The following is a 25,281-nucleotide window of genomic DNA, read 5'->3' as shown; positions in this document are numbered from 1 at the left end:
CACTACGATTTTAAAGATGAATAAGATAAATGGTCCTTGCTTGTTATGAACTTAGAAAAATACAAAGTTACCTGAGAGACAGAGGTGAAAACATCATTTCTCCTAAAAATAGCATACATGTTAATATTCAAAATTCCACCTGTTTATTTGTGGGAGCAGGAGATGGGGGAGACATAGCAGAACAAAATTATTTGAAGTTTATCTGACAAAACAAACCCCGGAGACGACTTGGTTTGTGTGCTTTTTTAAGAAGAAAAATGATATGTACTTTGATTAGTCATATTTCAAAACAACTGCAATATGGTACCAGCTTTGGAATAAGCCATATGTGTAAGAAGTGCATATAAGATAAATATAACATTTCATATCACTGGAGAATTAATGTCTTTGTGAACCATTGATATTGGGATATAGGTTGAGTCATTTGGGGGGAAATTAGTTTAAATCTTTACCTCCAACCATAAATTATTTTTTCAGGTTGATTAAAGATTTAGTTATAAATAAGAATATAGCATGGCTGGTGTTGCTCAGTGGTTGAGCATCAACCCATGAACCAGGAGGTCACGGTTTGATTCTCGGTCAGGGCACATGCCCAGGTTGCAGGCTCCATCCCCAGTGGCGGGTGTACAGGAGGCAGCCGATCAGTGATTCTCTTTTATCATTGATGTTTCCCTCTCTCTTCCTTCCTCTCTGAAATCAAGAAAAATATATTTTTTTTAAAAATGAGAATATAGATGGATGTAATCTTGGTGCAGAAAAGGCCTTACAAGAAAGGTTATCAATTTGAGTACCTAAGATTTAAAACTTCTACATGGCAAAACAAAGAAGGGGTTGAATTTTAATATAACAACAGGTGGTGATTAATATATTCTCATAAAGTAATAAGTAGGTTATATCTAGAATTATTGAATCTTGGAGCTAGAAAGGATCTAATCCAATTCCTACACTTTACAGATGGTGGTGCTGATGCCCAGAAAAGATAATTGCCTTACTCAAAGCCATACAGCTAGTTGGTCACCCCCTCTGTGGTTGAGATTGGGGGATCTGGGTACAGAGAGTTAGGAAGATAATGCAACCAGTAAACCTACTGAAAAATTTAAGTTGTGGATAGTTCATAGTACAACCAAGAAAGGGTCAAAGTTTGTTGGAACAAAACAGATTTTTCATGCCTTAGATAAGACAGGAATCTTAGTTGGCAATGTGTCAAATAACATTTTTGAGTTTGGTTTTTTAAAAATAATCTAGCCCTACCCGGTTTGGCTCAATGGATAGAGTATCGGCCTGCGGACTGAAGGGTCCCAGGTTCGATTCTGGTCAAGGGCATGTACCTTGGTTGTGGGCACATCCCCAATGGGGGGTGTGCAGGAGGCAGCTGATCGATGTTTCTAACTCTCTATCCCTCTCCCTTCCTTTCTGTAAAAAATAAATAAAAAATATATTTAAAAAAATAATAATCTAATTCTATATTAAATTTTACATACTTATTTAAATTGAGATTTTGATTGTCAAGGTAGGTTTGCTTTGATTATATCCTAGGGAGCCTTAAACATTTGAGCAGAGAGACCCCAATTCAGGAGTCACTGCATGCTAGCAGCCTTTACCTGACTTTCAAGCTTAGCACTGAGTAGATATAAGCAAAATATGCCAGCCTTGTTTGAACATATACATCATATAAAGTGATGGCATTTGTCTCACCTCCTTCATAACAAAAATCAGACTTTGTTCAGTTTCTCTACAAATTGTGTACTGGCCATGTATCAACATAACACAAGGCTATGAAGATTCAAAAGAAGCAACACAAATACATAAACACATACGTACAAGTAAACAAATGCGCAGTCTCTGTGAAGGTGTGAGCTGAGAGGTGCACGGTGCTGTGTCCTGGTACCCGGGAGAGAACCATCATTCACCTGCGATGAGGGATGAGCTCAGAAAGCTTCGGCTGGTTTAGGAAACGAATGTCAGTAATCGGTGGGCATCCCCGAGTTCACTCAGTTCCTTCAGATTAAATTACCTTCATTTCATTGTCTTAGGAATTCCATCTCCAGTGCTGGGTACGTTTCTGGTGCTAAGGGATTTCTTTGCGAGCGTTCTAATAAATTTCACTTCCATGCCAGAACCCTTGTGCCAAGAACAAAAAGTGCTGTGAGCATTTTCCTGTGGCCCCTTACCAAAAAATATTTGGGTTAATTTAATACCATTTCAAAACAATAACTTTCTAACTACTGCTGATCGATTTTTTTCCTTTACTTATTTTTTTTTTTTATTTTCTAATTCTTGTTTCCGCTCAGTTTAATTTGTTGAGTGTAATTTTGGAATGTGAACTGTGCTTCCTTCAAGGCGGCCTGTGTTACTGTCTCTTCCAGGGGCGAGTCGGGTGCCGGGAAGACGGAGAACACTAAGAAGGTCATCCAGTACCTTGCTCACGTCGCTTCCTCACACAAAGGACGCAAGGACCATAATATTCCTGTAAGTTCTTGCTCTGTGGCTGGTGTTTTACATCTCAGATTTATTCTTTCATAATTTCAGAAACACCGAGGCAGCGGGTCCACCCAATGTGCTGCTCTCTGACAGCGCCCTTGTCCCCCCTCCCCACCCAGCACCTCCCTCCTTCACTTAAAAGGGAGCCGATGATCAGGAAATGGCTGTCAATCATGGCTGTGGCTTGAAGCCTCATTTCTTGCAAAGATTTGGTGAGAATTGTTAAAAACTGGTGAGCAGTGCCTTTGAAGACTTATTTTCCACCAAAAGAAGAGCCCCAAATATTTTTAGCAGTTCTTTCTGAACTTTGCAAAGCAGCCAGTTGCTACTGCCCACAGCAGCTTGAGGGGAGGCTAGAAATTTGGGAAGAATTGGAGATAGAAAAGGAATAAGGATATAAATGTCCTTTATCCTTACTTTGTAGATTGCAAAACTGTTAGTTAATGTGGCCTGAAAGAATGCCAGCCCTCCCAGTTCTAACTGCAGGGACTGGGCGCTGTGGAGGTGGCTTACTGCTCTAGGGGAGAACCACTCTTGCTAACATTTGCATTTGTCTGTTTGTAACGAGCAGCAGGAATCGCCTAAACCCGTGAAACACCAGGCAAGTGCTTTTCTTTATGCTTCTTAGTCTTGAGTGTGCGCACTAATTTCTGTCTTTAGATTGAGTCTCTACTAGAAACAATACTGTTAGTTCTGAGTGAAATCTATTATAAAGAACATTTTGATTTTGAAAATTTCTTGCTTAGAGGCTTGTTCTTTTCATCAGAAGCAGCATGCCGTTTTGCTTTAAATTTGTTTTCTAGATGAATTTTAGTAATTACTCTTTTATCATGACATTGAATCGCACATTTATGAAGCCTATAACCTCAGGGTTTCATATGCCAAGTACTAGGTGGAATTATATTAATGCTTCTTCAACACATGGAAGCCTGGCCTTGTGCCATATATTAAATTTTGAATCTGGGGCTGCAGCTTTAAATTTCAAATCTGTTAAAATTTTATGGCCATATCTGTTTTAACCTAAAGGTCTGCTTATATTTTATAAAATTAGAATTTTCTGTCTGTGGCATGTCTTGGAGGAGTGTTGATCTTCCCAGCTCTCAGATGCCACCTCTTTAGCTCCACAGAGCAGAGCAGTGAACACACTGCGAACCCGAGCACTTGCTGCCCCGGGGATGAGGGGCGGGCAGAGCCGAGCCGGGGCCTCAGGCAGAATGGGCCATCCATCCTCGGTCGGAACCCTTCCTAGCATGGGAATGGTCTTGATTTGTCTGTCTCCCCCAAACATAATGCTACAAAGCTCATATAAAGCAAGAAAGGGTATCGAGTTATGAAAATCAACTATTACTATAAAGAAACCGTCACAAGTTTCTATTGTAAATAGAACAGAATAGAAATAAAGGAATAGTCACAGGTACTAAGATTTTCAGATGTCTTCCTTAAAAATGTAAGAAATTCTCACATCCAGAGCTGTACTATACCTCTGAAGGCCTATGGTGCCTTTCAGCTCTCTTAGCTGCAGACCAGACCATTCAGACAAATTGGAGGGTTAATGAAATGATCATCATCCTATAGGATATTTAAAGAAGGAACCACTAGACCAGAAACCAGCTTTTGTCCTTTTAATAGGTACTTAGATCCCTACTTAAACGAAGTACAGATTTAGGTTTTCCAGCCCTCTATGGAAAACATAAGTCACGGTTGTTTGCATTTTGTTTCGATGTCATTTTAAACTACCGAGTGGATCCCTGTTGTATGTGAGTAGCATGCCTCCCCTCAGATTTAACTTTGGGTCAAATCAATCCCTGGGTAGCAAGTTCTCCCAAAGAAGGCAACCGCTTCTCTAGGCCGCGCTTCGCTGTCTTCGTTGATTTGCATGTCTTCCTGCATGGATTTCCTGTGCACCGCATCGTCAAGGCTGCTTTTCCCAAGTTACTTCATAATAGTCTAGTCGAGGAGTAGCTGCGATTATGTTTTTAGAAACATGAGAACACTGGTTCTCTATTAATTTTTCTTCCCCAGCACACTTAAGGGATATGAGCTACTCGTGAGTAGTAGGGAATGCGCACACCCTGGAGAGGGTCCTAGCAAGTAATTACTTCTCAGTCCACGCTCCCTTCCCCCTCCGGGGGTGCCCCTAGTTGTGATTTCCATGCCCCATTTTGAGGGTGACTGCCATAAAGTAACAATTATAATGTTGAAAGTCTAGACTTCTCAAGTCAGTGTTTCTTTTGGCTTGATATCACTGGTTTGTTAATTTACATTGATGAACTTCATAGGCAAAACTTAAGTTCCCAGAAACCATTTGTATAAATTTCTAGCATATTATCATTAGTATGATTTCTAAGCTCCTGATTTTGTGAGTCTATTATTATTTGTCTATTTGCTTATTCTTAAAAATCAGCTTTATTTATTGAGGTTTAATTCATGTACCATAGCATTCACTCATTTAAAGTATACTCTTCAGTTTTTTAAAGGATATGTAATCATCACTGCAGTTAATTTTAGAACATTTTCATCGCTCCAAAATGAAGCTCCGTACCTATTCGGAGTCACCTTCCATTTCCTCCCAGTCCCTGGAAATCACTAAAATACTTTGTCTCAAAGAATTTGCCTGTTCTGGATATTTTATATGAATGGAATCCTATAATATGTGGTTCTCTGTGACTGTTCTTTCACATAATGTTTTCCAGGTTCATTCGTGCTGTAGCATGTACAAATATTCCAGTCCTTTTTATGGCTGAATAAAATTCCGTGATATTAAATATGTCGCATTTCGTTAATCCATTCATCAGTTGATGGACATTGGGGTTGTTTCCATTTGGGGGCCATGACGAATAATGCTGCACTGAGCATTTGCAGACAAGTTTTGTGTGGACATAGGTTTTCAGTTCTCTTGGGTGTATGCCTAGGAGTGGAATTGGTGAGTTGTGGTAACTTTCTGTTTAACATTTTGAGGAACTGCCAAACTATTTTTCAAAGTGACTGTACCATTTTTGTACATTTTCACCAGCAGTTTAGGAGGGTGCCAGTTTCTCTGTCCTCACCAACACTGTCAATGTCTTTATTGTAGCCATTCTGGCAGTGCAAAGTGATCTGTCCTTTTTATATGTGCCTTTGAAACTTACGGAAACATGAACAAATACATGACGTCAATTTTTAAAATTGAGCTCACAATATTTAAATAAACGTTAAACATTTGCCTATAAACTTTTGATATAGTTTTTATAATAAAATTACATCTTATTTGGCTTTGCCCCCCAGCCAACTGAAAGTACGGTTTCCACCCCCTCTTCCCTCGACATCGGTCGCTGTCATAGGCCTCAGAGCCTGCACGGTGTTCAGTGCCACACCAGAGGCGGAGCTCAGCTCAGTTTCAGAGAAGGTTTAAAACAACCAGTTTCTAAAACTTGACCATTCCCTAAGAGCGATCCATCCAGCCCGCTCACCTGCCCCAAAGCCAGGCAGCATCTCAGGCTACCATTATATTTACTGGTCTAAACGGCCTTGAACTATAAGACACAAGGTGATAGCAAGTACAGCGATCCATCCAGCCCGCTCACCTGCCCCAAAGCCAGGCACATCTCAGGCTACCATTGTATTTACTGGTCTAAACGGCCTTGAACTATAGGACACAAGGTGATAGCAAGTACAGAAATTAGACCTGCCAGTTGTGATTAGAGTCTGTTTCTCAACATTGTGACTAGCTGCTGCCACCTCGTTTCGTCCCTCCTCCTGTGGTCAGTGCGACACCACGCCTCTGCCCTCACAGCCTGCAGGTGCAGGATGGTCTCAGCTGAGTCCCCTTGTTGGCTGAACTGAAATTTTGAAAGGGGTATATAGTTTTACCGATTTAAAGTCATCCTCTAACTATCATATAGCAAGTTTATTATACACTGTGTAATAAACAGGGTTTTCATCACCATTGGTAAATCTTTAAACCATACAATTCTAAATACCTAGAATTTAAAAAATAATGTCAATAGCTAATGCGGCTGTTTTCCACATTTCCAAACGCCACTTCTCCTTATATTGGATAGAAATAAGGGTCACTGCCCGTCCAGTTCTAGCAGAAGGGGTAACAGCTAGTCACTGCCCCGATGGTTTACCAGTGGCTTTGTCATTTGGTTGAGAGATCTTGGCACTGTTTAAATATGAAATTGTTCAACAGAAATGATCAAATTTAGTGGTAACTTCCTTAATGTAAGACCATTTTTGTATGTTTCGTGTCAGGTTTTTTTGTGATTCATTGATGAGTTTTTGAGGCCTTTGCCCGGACTCACTGAAGCCACAAATCCATCAGATCAGAAGTAATACCACAAGGCTATTACGGTAGTGCCCCCAAGAGGGACATGGAAGTGCCAGTGACTACAGCTACTTCCGGGACCCTTACCCAAACCTTGTTACCACCTTTAGCTCATCACCATCCCTTACCCAAATACTACTAGAATGTTCTAGGATCTCTGATTATACATTTACTCAGGAAAAAGTCCCGGTGCATCATTTTGACTCGTTACTGACTGAGCTAGGTGCAGGGAATGCAGTCAATGACTATAAGCCAGCGATTTTCAGCCGGTGTGCCACAAGAATGTTTAAAACATGCAATACCTGACTATATAGTCAGGGGCTCTGAACTCTTTTCCCTTAGGTTATCAAATTTAAAAAATGACAACAGCCAACAGAACAATAGTGGTCCATTGTGAATGAATCAGAATTATACTTTTTGTTGTTGTTCAGGTCAGGGAAAAAATACATGTTTTTTTTGGTGTACTGCAGGATTTTGGTAATTAGTGTATATGTGCATGAGATGAAAAAGGTTGAAAATTGCTGCTATAAGCCAGCAGGAGAGAATCACACACACAAGAAAGGAAAAGAATCAATAAACTTAATCCAAAGAATTCTTGTAGCCATGCCTAGGGAATATTAAAATGGAATATGCAACACTTGTATTACCTCCCAAGTTAGGAAAACATTTTAAAGATGCATTACTTCTTAAAGTATTTTCATTACGGTTTTATTTGGCAGAATAGTGTGTAATTTTGAGGAACCTATTCTAATTCCTTGATCTAACAGATGTTCGCTGTTGTAAAGGTAATGCCTCATTTATGAAAAGCTGGTTTTTTCTAACAGTTTCTATATTCTGGTTACATATTCTGAGTGAGGTCAAAGGATTCTAGAGCCCAAACATCTACTGCAGAGCCAGCATATGAGGGCTTTTGTAGGATGTTAGCCATGGGCACACCGCTGGACGTGACCTCAAGAGAAGGGCACTCTGTTATATCACAGAATGATACTAACAATATTTTAAAATATATTTTAACTGATTTCAGAGAGGAAGGGAAATGGACATAGAAACATCAATGATGAGAGAGAATCTTTGATCAGCTGCCTCCTGCACGCCCCCTACTGGGGATCAAGCTCACAACCTGGGCATGTGCTCTGACCAGGAATAGAACCGTGACCTTCTGGTTCATAGGTTGACGCTCACCCACTGAGCCACACAGGCCAGGCAGATACTAACATTTTTAATGATGACTCTTAGTCATTAAAATTGGCTCAGGATGCCATGTTTAAGAAATTTTGGTAGCATATAATATTTAGAAAGGTTTACATCAGAAATAATCTGGTGTTTTGAAGTTAATAAACTAGATGATTCACTGTACAAAGAGCATATCTTCTAGTGCCAAGAAAGTGTTTCAGTACTTGGTAGCATGAAATTCATGCAGCTTGGGGTTCTGACAAGGACTGGTTCCTGACTGGTCTCAATGGGACACAATCGTAGACTGGTATTAGCACCTGTAAAAGTCTGAACAGTCCAGATAAGTGCTGCAGAGTAGACATAAGGAGCATATCTCCTCACTGTGTCATGTGCCTCAGAAAAACGTCCTCACCCTTTCAGAGTACAGGAGTCCATTTGGTATATATTTGTTCCTGGTTTGGGATTTGATTATTGTATACTTAGTCACATAGCAACTGACCATTACTTAACAAATCTTATGTGAGGTTCCTTATATTCCTTTTTTCCTTGCAGTGGTTCTCAACCTGTGGGTCGCGACCCCTACATATCAGATATTTACATTATGATTCATAACAGTAGCAAAATTGCAGTTATGAAGTAGCAATGAAAATAATTTTATGGTTGGGGGTCACCACAACATGAAGAACTGTATTAAAGGGTTGCGGCAGTAGGAAGGTTGAGAACCACTGCTTAGAGAATCACATTTGCTAGTGGTTGTTTGTTGTTTTTTATTGATTTTTAGAGAGGAAGGAAGAGAGAGAAAAACATCAGTGTAAGAGAGATACATCAATCGGTTGTCTCCGGTACAAACCTGCAACCTAGGTATGTGCCCTGACGAGGAATCGAACCTGTGACTTTCTGGTGCATGGGATGACGCTCCAACTAACTGAGCAACATAGGTCAGGGCTGCTAGTGGTTTTTAGTCCTTTCTTTCATTAGGTCTGGAGTGCTTGTGGGTATTTTAAAATATAGGGGTGAGATTTGTGTTTGGAAAAAGCAGAGTTACTGAAATCATACAATATAATTCTGAAATTACATTCCAGGAATAAGCATAAAAACTTTCTAGAGTTTTTATGGTCAGAAATGACATCATGCTTTCTTATACAGCTTTCTATTGTGTTTCATGATAAAACACATATTAATATACTCACATCTTTTTGTAAAATCTGTTTTATTTGCATATATGAGTAAACATTATCAAAAAACCCACATACATTATATAAAATACTCTATACTTAAGTCTTTCACATTTGAGCAAGAAGTCAATAGTATCACCATCTCTGATCATGGAGATGGATGAGGATATTGCCTGGTCTACATTATTAAAATATTATGTGAATATTGGGGAAAATGGCAAGCTTTATACCAGTAATTATAACATGTAAGTAAAATATTGGGAAAATGGCAAGCTTTATACCAGTAATTATAACGTGTAAGTATTAATATGTTCTTAATTGAAGTGTCATGCTAAATTTTATTTTATGAAAACCAGTTACTTTATTTTTAGAATTCTCTGCCTAATTTATGTGCCCTGTCCTTAAATGTGTCTTCTCTGACCAGTGTGACATTTTCTTCTTTATAGATGCTAACTCTTTTCCTTCAGTGGAGCCTCTTATGACCTAGAATAAGAAGCCAACAAAGGTTGCTGGATGACAAACTAGATGAGAGAACTGAGGGAAAGAGGCAGTTTTTTGTTTTATTTTGTTTTTTCCCCCTGAGGACTGGAGTAAAGACACTAGATTAACACACATCTGCTTTTATTTGTGTGTATGTGTGTATACATGTGTGTATGTGTAATGTCTTTTAGGGGGAACTTGAACGGCAACTTTTGCAAGCCAATCCAATTCTGGAATCGTTTGGAAATGCGAAGACTGTGAAAAATGATAACTCATCTCGTTTTGTAAGTTGAAAGTATCAGAAACTTAATTCCTCAGATTTCTAGTTAAGTGTGTATTATGATTCATTATACAGCAATGTATAGATTTTCAGAAGAGGCTAATCAATATAATATAGAATAGTACTATCAATAGAAATATAATGCAGGTAACCTGTAATTTAAATTTTTCTAGTAGGCACATTTTAAAAAAGCAATTGAAAAATTGTGAAATTAATTGTAATCATATATTCTACATAAATAGATAATTACATATTATTGTATGGATATATAATTCTGTAACCTCTCTGAACTTATTTTTTCATCTTTGATCAGGGATGATATGTAATACCTGTTAGGGGGTTGGCATGGAGACTTAAAGATGTGTGTTTGCTATTTAACACAGCACTGGGCATAATAAATGCTCAACGCATAAGGTTGGTATTCGATGTAGTAAATTATCCTTCTCATATCTTGCTGTTCCCATGTCATGGACTTCAGAATAAGTTGTCATTACTATTATTTCTCTTTAAAAATTCTTCCGTTCACCTCTCTTGATCCATTAAAAGCTTTACTTTCTCCCTCAGTTGGATCAACTGTAACAGTTCACCCTGAGGATATTATCCTAAGGTGGTAGCCAAAATATTAGTATGAGGATCCTGTCCTCCCCATTCCACCTGCTCAGAGTCAACACTTTCATGGCAGATCATCTCTGAACCCATATTCAACAAAGTGGGCGTTCCTTCAGCAAATCTTTTGCCCTGGATTATAGTCATCAAGAGTCCGTAACCCTTTCCACAGTCATTTTGGAGAGGGTCTTCGGCTTCCGTTATATTTCTACTTCAGTGGTTGGAGTTAATTGTTTCTTCTCCCTCTTCCGATATTAGACGTGTTGTAAAAGTCAAGAAGGCCAGGATAAGTGAGGTTTCAATTCGGTGGCTAATTTGGGGGAATCTGAAAACATTGTCACATACTTTTTTATTCTGGGAATGTAAAGCCATGGCCTGCGTGTTAATTTTCTGGTGACATGGTCTCTGCGATCAGTGGAAGTGACCAGACTCAGGGTCACAGAGGACCTGGCAAACACGAAGGCAGCCAGCCAGGTGGCCCTCCGAGTTTGCTAGGGCTGCCATAACACACTGCCACCGACTGGGCGGCTGAAACCACAGGAATTAACTGCCGCACAGTTGGAGGCTAGATTCTGAGATGAAGGGGTTGGCAGGGTTGGTTTCTTCTGAGACCTCTCTCCTTGGCTTGTAGATGGCCATCTTCTCCATGTCTTCACATGGTCTTCCCTCTGTGTGCGTCTGTGGCCTATTTTTCTCTTAAAAGGCCACCCATCATTTGGGATTAGGACCCTCCTGGTGACCTCATTTGAACTTAATTACCTCGGTAAAAACCCAGTCTCCAAGTATCATGTTCTGAGGTGCTGGGAGTTAGGACTTTGGCATATGAACTGGGGGGATGGCACAGTTTAGCCCATAACACCATCAGATATTTTAAGTACAAGGCTTCCAAGTTATGTAAGAAATAAGCATCTATTTGCTTAGAATATTGTTTATTCCGAATCACTTAATCCGCATTCACTTAGTAATTATTTTATTTGTTTATGTACAAAGTGGGACAAGAAATGTGCCTATGGCAGTAGGAAGCCTGGCTGAGACGCTTGGCTATACAAGACATCTGGGGAAACTGAGCTTTGTTTGCAGAGTTTCTGTCATTCCATGGATCATCACCATTGACCCTGAGCCACAATTAAATCTTAAATTCTTCCTACTGAAAGCCCTGTGTTTAGTGGCTGTATCATGGGATAGAAGACACTGAGCTACCAACTTAGGTATGCGATCTCTGTGGAGATTTTCAAGGACTTCTTAGTGGAAAATATTTTATTTTACCACATAAATCCAGTTACCCGTCTGTTCCGATGTTCTCCCCTAAACCACACTTTAAATTCAAGAGAAACAGTTTTGAGCCCATTTGTCTTATTTTTGCTTAGAAAAGATAAATTGCTACGAATCAAAGTCATTTGTGTCCTTGATAAACAATGTAGTGATTCTGTTACTAAGCAGTAAGGGTTCGTATACTTGCTAGGGTTTTTGTGTTTGAGACAGAAGTACAGTTCTGTATTGATGACCTATTGCTATGTAACAAGTTGCCCTAAAACCGAGTGGCTTAAAACATTGATTATTTCAGAGTTTCTGTGTGGTGGGTGGCTCTAGCTCAGGATCTCTCATGAGGTTGTCATTAAGATGTTCTTGGCTAGAGCTGCAGTCATCTGAAGACCTGAGGCTGGAGGATCTTCTTCCAAGCTTACTGTCAGGAGGCCTCACTTCCTCCTGGTGGCTGCTCGGAGTCCCTCGTTCCCCACCTCAAAGGCCTCTCCATAGAGTTGCTTGCTCCTGACGTGGCAGCTGGCATCCCCCCAGAGCAAGGGATCCAAGAAAGAGCAAGACAGAAGCCACACACTGTTTTTTATGACCCCACCTTGGAAGTCACGTACCATCCCTTTGATATATTTTATTGGTCACACATAATGATGTATCAAAAGGTGGGGATTGTTGAACTCATCTTGGAAATAGGCTGCCACAAATCATTAATAAAATAATCGTGCTGACATGTGTGGGTTATAATCTGTAATTTGCATTACTTTAGACCAGTGCTTCTCAATTAGGGTGCCCCCAGGGGACATTTGGTTGGGTCTGGAGACAGTTTGGGTTGTTCAGCTTGGGCAATGGGTAGTGGTGTGCCGCTGGCATCTGGTGGGTAGAGGCCAGGGATGCTGCTAAACACCCCGCAGTGTACAGGACAGGCAACAAATCATCCAGCCCCAGTGTCAGTTATGTTGAGGTTGAGAAACACTGCTCTAGCTTGTTCCTTACTTTTTGAAATTAATTTGCAAAGTAAATACTATACGTGAGTCTCATTATTTATACAATGTTTAATAATTCTGGTAGGAACTTATAAATTCTACTGGTAGAAAGAATGCCTTAGATTGTTTGCTAGCAAGATTGATTCTAGCAGGAATCCGCCATCCAATCTAAATTCTCAGCAAACCCTGTTTCAGCTGATAATCCACCTTCCAAAGTGCTTGTGTTACTGTATAATAATCTTTATGCTTAATCTAATATATTAAAAGCTAATCGTTTTAGAAAAATATTTTTGATGAAGGCAATATTCTTAGACATAGCTATTCATTCAAACAAGAAACAAAAGTATCTTTAATTACTGGCTTTTGGCTTTTTTTATTTTTATTTTCATTTTTTAAATATTTTTTATTGATATCAGAGAGGAAGGGAGAAGAGAGAGAGAGAGAGAGAGAGAGAGAGAGAGAGAGAGAGAGAGAGAGAGAGAAACATTAATGATAAGAGAGAATCATTGATCAGCTGCCTCCTGCACGCCCCACACTGGAGATCGAGCCCACAACCAGGCATGTGCCCTGACTGGGGATCGAACCGTGACCTCCTGGTTCGTGAGTTGATGTTCAACCACTGAGCCACTCCAGCTAGGCTGAGCTTTATTTTAGAAAGTCAACTTTACAGTCTGTTCAATGCTGTTCTGCCGGGGAGGGTTGGGGGGGGCAGTAAGAGATCAACCGAAGGACTTGTATGCATGCATATAAGCATAACCAATGGACACAAGACACTGGGGGGTAGGGGAGGATGGGGGAATGTCAAGGGGGGAAAAAAAAGGAGACATATGTAATACTCTTTGTAATACTTTAAGCAATAAAACAAAATTTAAAAAAATAAAAATAAAAACCAAACAAACAAAAAAACTACTGTACAAAACCAACAATCCTACTTCTGGGTATATATCCAAGGAAATGAAATTACTATCACAAAGATAACAAATAATCAAGCACAGTCCATCCCTTTGTTTTCTCAGCAATTTTATGCACTACTGTTAGCCACATTTAACTCCTGAATAAAGACAATAACAACATAAAAAAAAAGTCAACTTTATATTGATAGGTATAGTATCTTTTTTAAAGAAATAGTTTATTAGCTAGCTACTACTATCATAAGGCATTACACAATACTGTAAGTAGTTGATTTTAGTGGTTCCATAAAATAGCGAAGTGGTTAGTTCCATTGATTGATTCATGTTCAGTTCAAACATCCCGTTAGCAGTTGTCTGTGGGTGTTGCCAACACTGATTCTCATGGGTTTAGAGAGTAGCCAGTATTGGCTCATTTTTAAAGAAAATTTTATATAATTTATATTTTTTGTTGTGTAGTTAATTATTAAGTACCTATTCTCTGCCAGGCCCTGTGCTGCTTACCTGTTATCTTCATTTGGATGTCTAATAGATTTCTCAAATTTAACATATTCCAGATGTAATTTCATCTTTTCTGTTCAAAATTTAAGTCCTATGTCAGTATATGGTATCATCAAATCATCCACCTGCTTAAGCATAAAATAAAATAAAAACAACCAAAAAAAAAAACCTAGAGAAACAAAATATCTATGAATCATCCTTGATTCAGCTTTTTTTTTCATGGCCCAAGTCCAGGCCAGGAGTAAACCCTATTGGTTATTTCCAGCATGTATTTCAGATCTGTCCACATTTCTCTTCTGTCTCATTTAAACACCTAGTTAGTCTAACACCCTGTCTCAGGAATTTCCTCTGTTGTCTATCAGTGTCCTATTGATTTCCCTCATAGCATTAATCACAACGTATAGTTAATTACTCTGCTTACTTATGGTCTCTCCTGCTAGAATGTAAGCTCTCTGACAGTAGGGACCTCATCTACCTTGTCCTCTGGCTCCTTAGTCTCTGGCTGTGCCTTTCACATGTAAGTACATAGTAGGTGTGTGATCCCTTTATTGAAAGGTGGTTGCCTACTAAGTGCTAAACACTCTCTAAGCCAGTGATGGCGAACCTTTTGAGCTCGGCGTGTCAGCATTTTGAAAAACCCTAACTTAACTCTGGTGCCGTGTCACATATAGAAATTTTTTGATATTTGCAACCATAGTAAAACAAAGACATATTTTTGATATTTATTTTATATATTTAAATGCCATTTAACAAAGAAAAATCAACCACAAAAATGAGTTCACGTGTCACCTCTGATACGCGTGTCATAGGTTCACCATCACTGCTCTAAGCCCTGGGAATATATCAGTGGACAAAAACAAAGTCCCTGGACAAAGCCTCAGAGAGCTCACCTTCTTTTGGGTTTAACTTTAATATACTTTCAAAGACACGCCACAACGTACAATTGAGCTCAGGGAGCGAATGGCGTGTGCTAGACCCCCTGAGAGTATGCCTGCCCCAGTTTCTGAAGGATGAGAAGAAGATATATGGGAGGCGGTGGCTCCGTGGACGGGCCAGGCCTTGGGTTGGTATTAGTGTTATACCTCATACCGGAAGAGCAATGTGATACTAAAAAATGAGTTGGGTGTACAGTGGAATTTCATGTAGTCAGTATTTACAAACCACATGCTCACAGTAAAAAATATTTGAAACTGTAAACTCCATAAGCTTTAGAATCCTTTTGTTTCCATTTCTTTGATCTGAAATAGACAAGTAATTTCCTGAAGAATATCTTTTCTTTCAAAGATGCTAACATATGGTTTGTGTTAAAGGGGATTCTTTAGAAGAGCATTACCCTTGTGAAAATAATCGTTCACAGTTACTCCAGTTCGCTGTTTATGGAGAAGTAAAATGTGTTCCAGATGGGGGAGGTTTTACGTAAAATGAATCTCTTGTAATGAAACTTTAAAAACAGGGATTTCAATTTCAAAATGATCATATCAGCAGATACATCTTCCCTCAGAAAGTTTTAGTAGGAAGCACTTTCTGTATTTGCTCAAATCTTTTTTTTCCCAAACTTATTTAACACCTTAAGCGCCCAGCCTGTTTTGTCTTCTAGACGGAAAGTATAGTGTCAGTTACCAGTGACTGACTGGGCGCTTAATGTGTTAAGCCAGTTTGGCAATTCCCCAGTTGATGTACCTTTTGGTAATCTGCTTCCAGTAGTTACAGATAGATAAAGGCTCTGGGTATGCGCCCTCCCACCAGGCTAGCAGGTTACAATGAAAGCAAGCCAGAGTCTGCGCCCTTGCAGAAATAGTGAAGGCAGCCCCTGCTGTCTGTCTTTAGTCCTCTCACCTACCTGACCCTAAAGATGTACTGAGGCAGATGTGACAGAGACAGAACGTGGTCTGAACCAGGCCACCAGCATCTTCAAATAAGTGGCTGCACAGAGTCGTTTACCATAGAGTCTTCTTTCTTTTTCCATTTTAAGTTTCTAATGAAAGTTGTGTATAGGATTACTTTATTCCTGCATCTTCTCAATGGTTTCTTCCTTATACTTGCCCTTCTCCTTTCCTACTTGGTGAGATTTGGCTTTACATTCAGGGTCTTTTTTCGGCCTTTGTCCACCTTTAGTCTTGATAACCAGTGTGTTGGGGTAAACACACGCATGGAAGTTGTACTGTTCACCTTCTTCGCTGCACTCGTTCAGTGTCGCTGGCATAGTTCTTCCTGTAAACCTGGACGACTCTGTTAATTTGCTGCCCTTTGTAATGTCCTTGAGCAACCTGAACCTCATTGTCCTTGTAATGGGCATGGATCGAACGTTGTACTCCTGTCTCAGCTCTTTGGAAAGAGGAGACATAATCTTGCTGTGAACATGGGAAAGTGCATCGAAATGCCTTTTACGGCTCTGGTCAGAAGTCAGAGTGATTAAACTTCATTTTGACTGCTGGCACTTCTGCGGTGGCCACCACTAGAGTCTTAAATACCGTGTTCACACCAGAGTGGGGGATTATCTGTGTATTTCCAATCAGTCCATGTCTCTTAATGCCACTCATTTTATCCCAGGAATTTCTAATATCCATGATCCTAAGTAACAAGGCTACTTAGTTTACATTAGGCTAGGATAACCGAAGCATGTAAAATAGCCATCTGGCTTGTAGGTTAAATCCTAGCTTAATTACTCCTCGAGTGGGTTTTCCCACTTAGGGTCAATAGTGGTCTCTGGAGCAGGGGCGGGGAACCTTTCTTCTGCCCAGGGCCAAGTGGATATTTATAACATCATTCGCGGGCCATACAACATTACCAACATTAGCTGCTATATTCGGTCATTTAATTAACTCACCTCTAATGCCTTGGCAGGGCCAGAGCAAATGATTTCTTGGGTCTTATGAGGCCGAGGTTCCCCACCCCTGCTCTAGAGTGTAGATTTTTAGTGGAGTAACTAACACACATACATAGCACACTGTACTGACGTGTCTTAAAGTAAATTACAGATTTTATAACAACTTTAAATATCAAGTTAGGAAGGGGAAAATATTTTCAAATGAAACAAACCTGTACCCCTGTAGTAAATTGCTAACCATCTAGGTGTAATTACTACAGATAGATTGTAAACAGCACAGAAAGGTCTAGAAAATCAATGTCGATTCACAAGGAATAAAATTTTTTAAATAAAACATTTTTCTTATTACTTTCTTGACAATATCAAAATATCCAAGTTGTCCAATTGCATCTTTTAAGTGAAAATGTACGAGAGGGGATTCTAGTCGTCTTTGCTGCCCAGAGCTCGTGCAGGAAGTGTGGGGTCTCGGTGGTTCTTGGATTGGTATTCAACATGTATATGGCATTAAAGCACATGCTCTATAATTCATACATAATGTACTGGTCATATTTTGAGGGGTTTTCTTTGTTTTTGTTTTTATTGGTGAAATTCTGGTTCAATATTCTGAGTGCCATAATCTGACATGGAAATCAAATATGGAGTGGGCATTTTTACAAGTTTCTTCACATAATGTTTTAAAGATTAGAGGACCACTTGACAGTAAAATTCTTTTCCACTTTAGTCTAGATTTGTATTTTAATAAAAATGTTAACTCTGAAAGTATTTATTACTGTGAGAAAAAGACTTTTTAACTTAACAGATTTTATTCCGTCCCCTTCCTCCTCCTCCCCCCAAGACTGAAGTGATTTCATACTTCATGGCCTGCTTCTTGCCTAGTTTTTCAGGATATCCAGCATTAAGGGGACTCTGTGAATCCTGGACTGTTGGGGGATGTGCAGGAAAGTATTTCTCTTTGGTTCTGAAATTTCACTTTGTCGTGTTGGCAACATGTGTGGGTAGATCTTGTAATACAGCTGAATGTGAATGTCACTTAGCATAGAGAGTTGATAATTTTCAACTTTGTAAGGTTTTTGTTTTGTTAAAGTGTTTTCAAAATAGAATCAATGCTAGAGCTTTGGTTTATAACCAGTATTTATTAGTGACTAAATATGTTGTTTTCAGAGATACTAGTTTCTTTTGGGTGTGTATAAGAGAAGTCGGTGGGCAGGGGTGGAGAGGAGGGGTGGAGGAACACCTAATCCACTCTGCCGCCTCCCCCTACAGCAGGCTTCTACTGCCCCATCTCTTTCCTCATTCTGTCCCTTTATTTCATTACTTTTTGCCTAACCATTTTTATTTAGCCAGAAGATTTCTATGCGCTAGCTATACTGGCTAGAACAACTATGAACACCAGTTATGAGAAAGAAAGGGAACTAATTTAACCAGGGAACTGATGAGACAATTACTAGTAAATGTTGTATGTTGTGGTTTTGTTTATCCAATTAAGGGACCACATGCCTAAATTATTTTGAGAAACTTCTTTTTAGGTTACCTGTTCAGAAGGCCAGAAACCTTTGTTTCTTCCATTTCTCCTTTACTTTCTTTCCTATTTTATAATTTTCCAAGAAGTAAGGGCAAAATAAGTTTACTAAATATACAGTGGGTAATTTTCTGTTTTATATTTTTAAGTTATTAGAGTTTAAAGTTATCAATATAACAATTTTACTTTATTTCCCAAGTTAAAAAAATACCTTATTTAATGAATATGAACTTCTATTAGGGGTGATCAAGAAAAAGAATAGGAAATAGCATAAGAAACTAAAAGCTTAAACAGCACGTTGATATAGACATAATAAAGAAGTTAAACAGACATATTGAAATCTGAAAGTTTGTTTTTCTATGTAACGAGTTTTTTGAGTGAAATATTTTCTTCAGTGAGAATGACGTGATACCATATGATTTTGATTAAACTTTCTGCAGTGTTACAGTGAGAAGGTTGAGAAAGTATTTTCTTGAACAGTATGTTGGCAGCGTATTCTCTGCAGCTTTGAAGGAATAACATTGTCTTTTGACTACTGTCTCTAAAATAGCAATTTTTTATTAACTCGATGAGGTATTGTATAGATAATACAGCTGTTTAAAATTTGAACATCAGGACCCGATTTTAGTTTTTTTTAGTTTCTTTCTTGAGGCATTCCAACTATTTATAAGGACTAATAATTTTTTTAACTTTATTCCTTCTTAGGGTCTTCTGAAGAACAAAGACACAATTTCCCTTTTTGGGGGGGGGGTTAAACAACAGATTTTAGATCTCTAAGGTAGTTTCAATTTTCTCACAGTTCTAGAGGTTGGGAGTCTGAGATTCAGGTTCCGGCAGGTTGGTTTCTATGAGGACTCAATTCCTGACTTGCAGGCAGCTGCCTTCTCACTGGGTCCTCACACAGCATTTCCTAGATGCCCAGAGAACAGGCGCTAAGACGGGTGGTCGGGAGGGCCAGGCTCTGCCCTGGGGGTTATAGGGGTCTGGTCATTGGCAATGGCCCTGGATATGGATGCCGGTGAAGAGCCTGGACGCTGTGAGATGGGGGCAGTGGGCAGAGGTCCAGCACTGGACAGGCATCCGGGAATCCAGACAGGGATGTGATGACAAGTGCAGGAAGGAGACCCCAAAATTTACTTATTTTAAAAATAAAATTCATTCTCTTTTATAATTATTATGTGAGTCCATTGGATAATTTTATAAATCTAAGATACATTATATGGGGTATCAGTGATCATATTGCATTATCTTTCAAGAAGGTATGTCAGAAGACTAGAGACACCATCTTTGTGGTCTACTTTTAGCTTTTCAGGGAACATAATTGGAAAGTCAGAAGTTTGTGGGGTTTTTTAAAGACTAGTTTATTGGTTTTTACACAGGAAGAGAGAGAGAGAAACATCAACGTAAGAGCGAAACATCAGTGATGAGAAAGAATCATCGCTCGGCTGTGTCCTGCACACCCCCTACCGGGGATGGAGCCCACAACCCAGGCATGTGCCCTGACCAGAATCAAACCTGCTACCTTTCGGTGCATGGAACAAGGCTCCAACTAACTGACCGGCCAATGCTTTTTCTTTTTTAAATCCTTACCTGAGGATATGTTCTTGTTGATTTGAGAGAGCAAGAGGAAGAGAGAGAATGAGAGAAAAACCATCGATGCGACAGAGAAACATCAATCAGTTGCCTCCCTGAAGCGCCCCAAGCAGGCATTGAACCCACAACCTGGGTATGTGCCCTCACCTGGAATCAAACCCGAGCCTTTTGGTGTAAACGGGATGATACTCCAACCAACTGAGCTACACTGGCCAGGGCAGAGTCAGAAGTTTTAATTTTCTATCCATAATGTCAAAGAGAAGAAAAATAATAGAGGAAAGCATTTAAAAAACATTCGGTGAGTCTGAAGATGAATGCAGAGGGACAGGTAGCACTATAGACTCTGATGATGACAGTGGAGTCTATTCTGTAAGAACACGTTTCTGAGGACAGGAAGCATGGCGTTAGCATTCAGCAGGAAGGACTTCCTTACTCATTGTTTTGCAACAAGAACCTGGACCGTTGTTTTGTTAAATGGACATGTAACAGTATTCTTATGTGATGCTTATCTACCACAGTTTATCTGATGTGGTTTGTAAGAGGACCAATGCTGAAGGCAGATGTGTATATGAAAGTTATTGGAAGGAAAGAGATGATGTAGAAATGAAATTCATTGGATTGGCCATTCTAATTGGTGATTGTAAATCTAACAATGAAAATGTCTTACAGTTATGGAGCAAAAAAGTCCTTCCACTCTAACAAAATTATGAGCTGTCAAACGTTTCAAATATTCTTCAAGTATCGCATTCTGACAACACAAGGACAATAGTGAGAACCTATTGGCAGAAGAGAATATAGGTGCCACTTGGAACCGCCGTTAGCCCAGAATGTTGTCTCTCTTGAAAATAATGTCTCACAACTTAGGGGTTGAAATCAGATTGCAGTATATCGAGGACGACTCTTTGTAGTAGTTTTATTTTAAGAAAACTTAGAAATAAAGAAGGAATTCTGACAACACAAGGACAATAGTGAGAACCTATTGGCAGAAGAGAATATAGGTGCCACTTGGAACCGCCGTTAGCCCAGAATGTTGTCTCTCTTGAAAATAATGTCTCACAACTTAGGGGTTGAAATCAGATTGCAGTATATCGAGGACGACTCTTTGTAGTAGTTTTATTTTAAGAAAACTTAGAAATAAAGGAGTTACACTTGAAGCCTACATAATTTTATTAACCAATATCATCCCATAAATATAATTTTTTAGAGAAAAAAGACTCATAGAACCTCCCTTTAAATTACCAGTTAGCTTGCAGCAAACTAATATACTTGACAAACGGTAATCAGCTCGAATGGCACTCTCTCTGCGATGCCTTCCTGTGTGTGCCCATCCCACCTCGTCCTTTGGAAGTGCCTGCACCCCTGTGCTCACGTGTTGAAAGAACACAGCCTCACAGTTTGACTAAGTTTGGGGGCGTTAGGTCAGCATCTCTCAATGTCACAAATATATTATTTGTGTCAAGTGGTTATATGTATAAAACTTGTGCTTATATGACATCACGAGATCCTATGTCAAAAGAGAAAATGTTTCTCCCATTTAAGAAAAAATGCAAACAAAACTTTTTTTCCTCTCTCATAATACAAAACTAACCAAAAACCCCACATAAATTGTCATTTTTGGTTTTGTGCCTCTTAATAAGTTCTTTATAGAAGAAAATGCTAAATGCTTACTTCCCATTGTTAAGCAGCCTCTTAAAGATGCATTGTCATTGATGGAATTTAAATTGTTCAGGAAGTTAGGGTGGTCTGAGAGCTTTTAGACTAGAGGACATGGCAGGGATTGTGACTGACACCATACTAGTTTCCCAGATATGTTCCATTTTGGTATATTCTATTCCACTCACATACACTCAGTTATAAATGTAAGACCATGTCCAGAGATTTTTTTTGGTTTAGCCAATGTTTTGATCATTTATTATGCAGAGTGTATACATGCCTATGTAAGAGGTGGTAAGAGGCTATTTGTCACAAAATGCCTTTTCTTTGTAGTCATACTCCCTTTTCCCACTAAATTCTGAGGTTTAGTGGCATCTGAAACAGGTCTGTAACGGAATGCATGTTTGTTGTTATGATGGCATGACACCTTAGGTGTATCAAACTAGCTATGCATTTTCTGTCCAGAGCAAGGCTTTATTGATTTTTAGAGAGAGGAAGGAAGAGGAATAGAGAGACAGAAACATCAGTCGGCTGGCTCCTGCATGCCCCCTACTGGGGATTGAGCCCACAACCCAGCCATATTCCCTGACTGGGAATCAAACCCATCACCTCTTGGTTCATGGATCAACACTCAACCACTGAGCCACACCAGCCGGGCTTGGATGAGTATATATATATATTAGAGGCCAGAGCATCACATAAGAATATTGTTACATGTCCATTTAACTAAACAACGGTCCAGGTTCTTGTTGCAAAACAATGAGTAAGGAAGTCCTTCCTGCTGAATGCTAACGCCATGCATCCTGTCCTCAGAAATGTGTTCTTACAGAATAGACTCCACTGTCATCATCAGAGTCTATAGCGCTACCTGTCCCTCTGCATTCATCTTTAGACTCACCGAATGTTTTTTAAATGCTTTCCTCTATTATTTTTCTTCTCTTTGACATTATGGATAGAAAATTAAAACTTCTGACTCTGCCCTGGCCAGTGTAGCTCAGTTGGTTGGAGTATCATCCCGTTTATACCAAAAGGCTCGGGTTTGATTCCAGGTGAGGGCACATACCCAGGTTGTGGGTTCAATGCCTGCTTGGGGCGCTTCAGGGAGGCAACTGATTGATGTTTCTCTGTCGCATCGATGGTTTTTCTCTCATTCTCTCTCTTCCTCTTGCTCTCTCAAATCAACAAGAACATATCCTCAGGTAAGGATTTAAAAAAGAAAAAGCATTGGCCGGTCAGTTAGTTGGAGCCTTGTTCCATGCACCGAAAGGTAGCAGGTTTGATTCTGGTCAGGGCACATGCCTGGGTTGTGGGCTCCATCCCCGGTAGGGGGTGTGCAGGACACAGCCGAGCGATGATTCTTTCTCATCACTGATGTTTCGCTCTTACGTTGATGTTTCTCTCTCTCTCTTCCTGTGTAAAGACCAATAAACTAGTCTTTAAAAAACCCCACAAACTTCTGAGTAATGAGAGAGAATCATTGATCAGCTGCATGCCCCACACTGGGGATCGAGCCTGCAACCCGGGCATGTGCCCTGACCGGGAATTGAACTGTGACCTCCTGGTTCCTAGGTCGTCAACCACTGAGCCACGCCAGTCAGGCTTGGATGAGTTCTTAATGAATGCTCATAAAATTAGAAAAAAAAAATAATAGACTATACATTTTTAGTAAATTACCCTCTTCAGTTTTGAAAAACAATATTATTGAGGAACAATTTATATGTAATAAAATATAGTTCAAGTTTTTCTGTGGTAGCATTCCAGTACTGAGTACTCATCTTTTTCTACTTAAAATATTTCTACACTAAAACAACATTGAAAAGACGAGAAGGGGCCTAAAGTAGTGGATATAAGAATAAGCAAGTTGAGTGGAGAAATAAGTACAAGAGTGTAAGCCAAGATTTTTCACTTTAGTGAGAAAGTAACATGCTTAATGTTTGTAGTAAATATAAAGAATAAATGATTAATTACATTTTTAAAATTGGCATTTATTTAAGGGGTCCTAAAGTATCAAGATATCTCCCTTGAGTAGTTTTTAAAATTAGGTTTATTGAGTTATATTTTGTATGCAATAACATTCACCCTTTTTAAGTGTACAGTCCGATGAGTGTTGGTGAGTATTTAATATAGTGGTATAACTAGCACCAGGATCTAGAGAGAATATTTCCATTACCCCAAAAAGTTTCCTTTCGCCTTTATCCAATCAGCCCCCTCCTCCTGCTTCTACCCCCTAGCCCTGATAACCATTGATCTATTTGTCCCTATAGTTTTTCTTTAGAATGTCAAATAAATGGAATCATATATTGTGTAGTTTTTTTATGTCTAACTTCTTTCACATAGCATATCACTGGTTGGTTCCTTTTTAGTGCTTAGTAGTATTTCATTGTGTAATTATACCATGATTTCTTTATCCATTTACCACTTGATGAACATTTGGGTTGTTTTCATTGAGTGCTGTTAAGAATAAAGTGGCTAGGAACATTCCTGTGCAAGTTTTTGTGTGGACACATGCTTTCGTTTCTCTTAGGTAACTACCTAAGAGTAGAACTGCTGAGTCATATGGTAACTTAAGTTTAATTTTATAAGAAGCTAGCAAACTATTTTCCAAAGTGGCTGTACCATTTTGCATCCTTACCAGGGTTTTGTGAGAGTTCTAGTTCTATATCTTTGCTAGTCTTTCTTTAAAAATGTAGCCATACATATCATTGAAATAATTTGTTTAAATCTTTTATCCAACTTTTTAAAAATTTGGTTGGTCGTCTTATAATTGAGTTGTAGGAGCTCCTTATGTATTCTGGGTACAAATCCTTTATCAGATAATGTGTCCCGCACATATTCTCTGCTAGTCTGAAGTTTCTTTTTATTTCTTTACAGTGTCTTTTGAAGAACAAGAGTTTTAAATTTTGATAAAATCAATCAGTGCTTAATTTATGGTTCCTGCTTTTTTGCATTTTGTCTAAGAAATCTTGGTCTAACTTAAGGTTGTAAAAATGTTCTTCTGTTCTTATAGAAGTTTTATAGTTTTCCCCATACGTTTAGGTCTGTGATCTACTTTGACTTAATTTTTATATATGGAGTGAGGTAAGGGTCCAGGTTTGGCATTTATTTTGTTTTATTTTACATCTTTTTAAGCTTCATTTGTTGAAAAGATCCTTTCACTGTTAAATTACCTTGGCACCTCAGTTGAAGATGGATTGGCCGTACATGTCTGGCCTATGTCTGGACTTGGTCTCTATCCTTACCACACTGTCTCAATACATTTGTAGCTTTTTGAAATTGAATAGTTTGAGCCCTTCAGCTCTGGTTCTTGTTCTCTTTCTCAAAATTGTTGTGACTATTCTAGGTCCTTTCCATTTTCCTATAAATTTTTGAGTCACTTTGTTCATTTCTTTGAAGAAAGCCCTTCAGTCCCTTGACTACTCATGTGATGAATGATAGTAGTATGTATATTAGTATCAGCCCTTCTTAGCTGTCGTGGAATACACCATTCTTGATCATTGTTGTGTTTCTTTGTTTTGCAGTGTTTAATTTGGAATATATAT

The 25,281-nt window shown here is 39.1% G+C and overlaps 1 protein-coding gene across 1 annotated transcript in view; it reads left to right on the top strand.

The window, feature by feature from the left end:
* Positions 1 to 25,281, top strand: part of MYH10 (myosin, heavy chain 10, non-muscle) — a 145,718-nt gene that overhangs the window by 45,833 nt on the left and 74,604 nt on the right. Inside the window, exons 5-8 of the mRNA XM_014549811.1 lie at positions 2,367 to 2,469; positions 3,053 to 3,082; positions 9,807 to 9,903; positions 12,136 to 12,187. Coding sequence (XP_014405297.1) covers positions 2,367 to 2,469; positions 3,053 to 3,082; positions 9,807 to 9,903; positions 12,136 to 12,187 — 282 coding nt within the window. The remainder of the gene's footprint in view (positions 1 to 2,366; positions 2,470 to 3,052; positions 3,083 to 9,806; positions 9,904 to 12,135; positions 12,188 to 25,281) is intronic.

This window comes from Myotis brandtii, unplaced genomic scaffold, assembly GCF_000412655.1.
Source record: "Myotis brandtii unplaced genomic scaffold, ASM41265v1 scaffold573, whole genome shotgun sequence".
Lineage (NCBI taxonomy): Eukaryota > Metazoa > Chordata > Mammalia > Chiroptera > Vespertilionidae > Myotis > Myotis brandtii.
The sequence above is the reverse complement of the archived record's forward strand: the minus strand, read 5'-3'. Positions and strand labels throughout refer to the sequence as shown.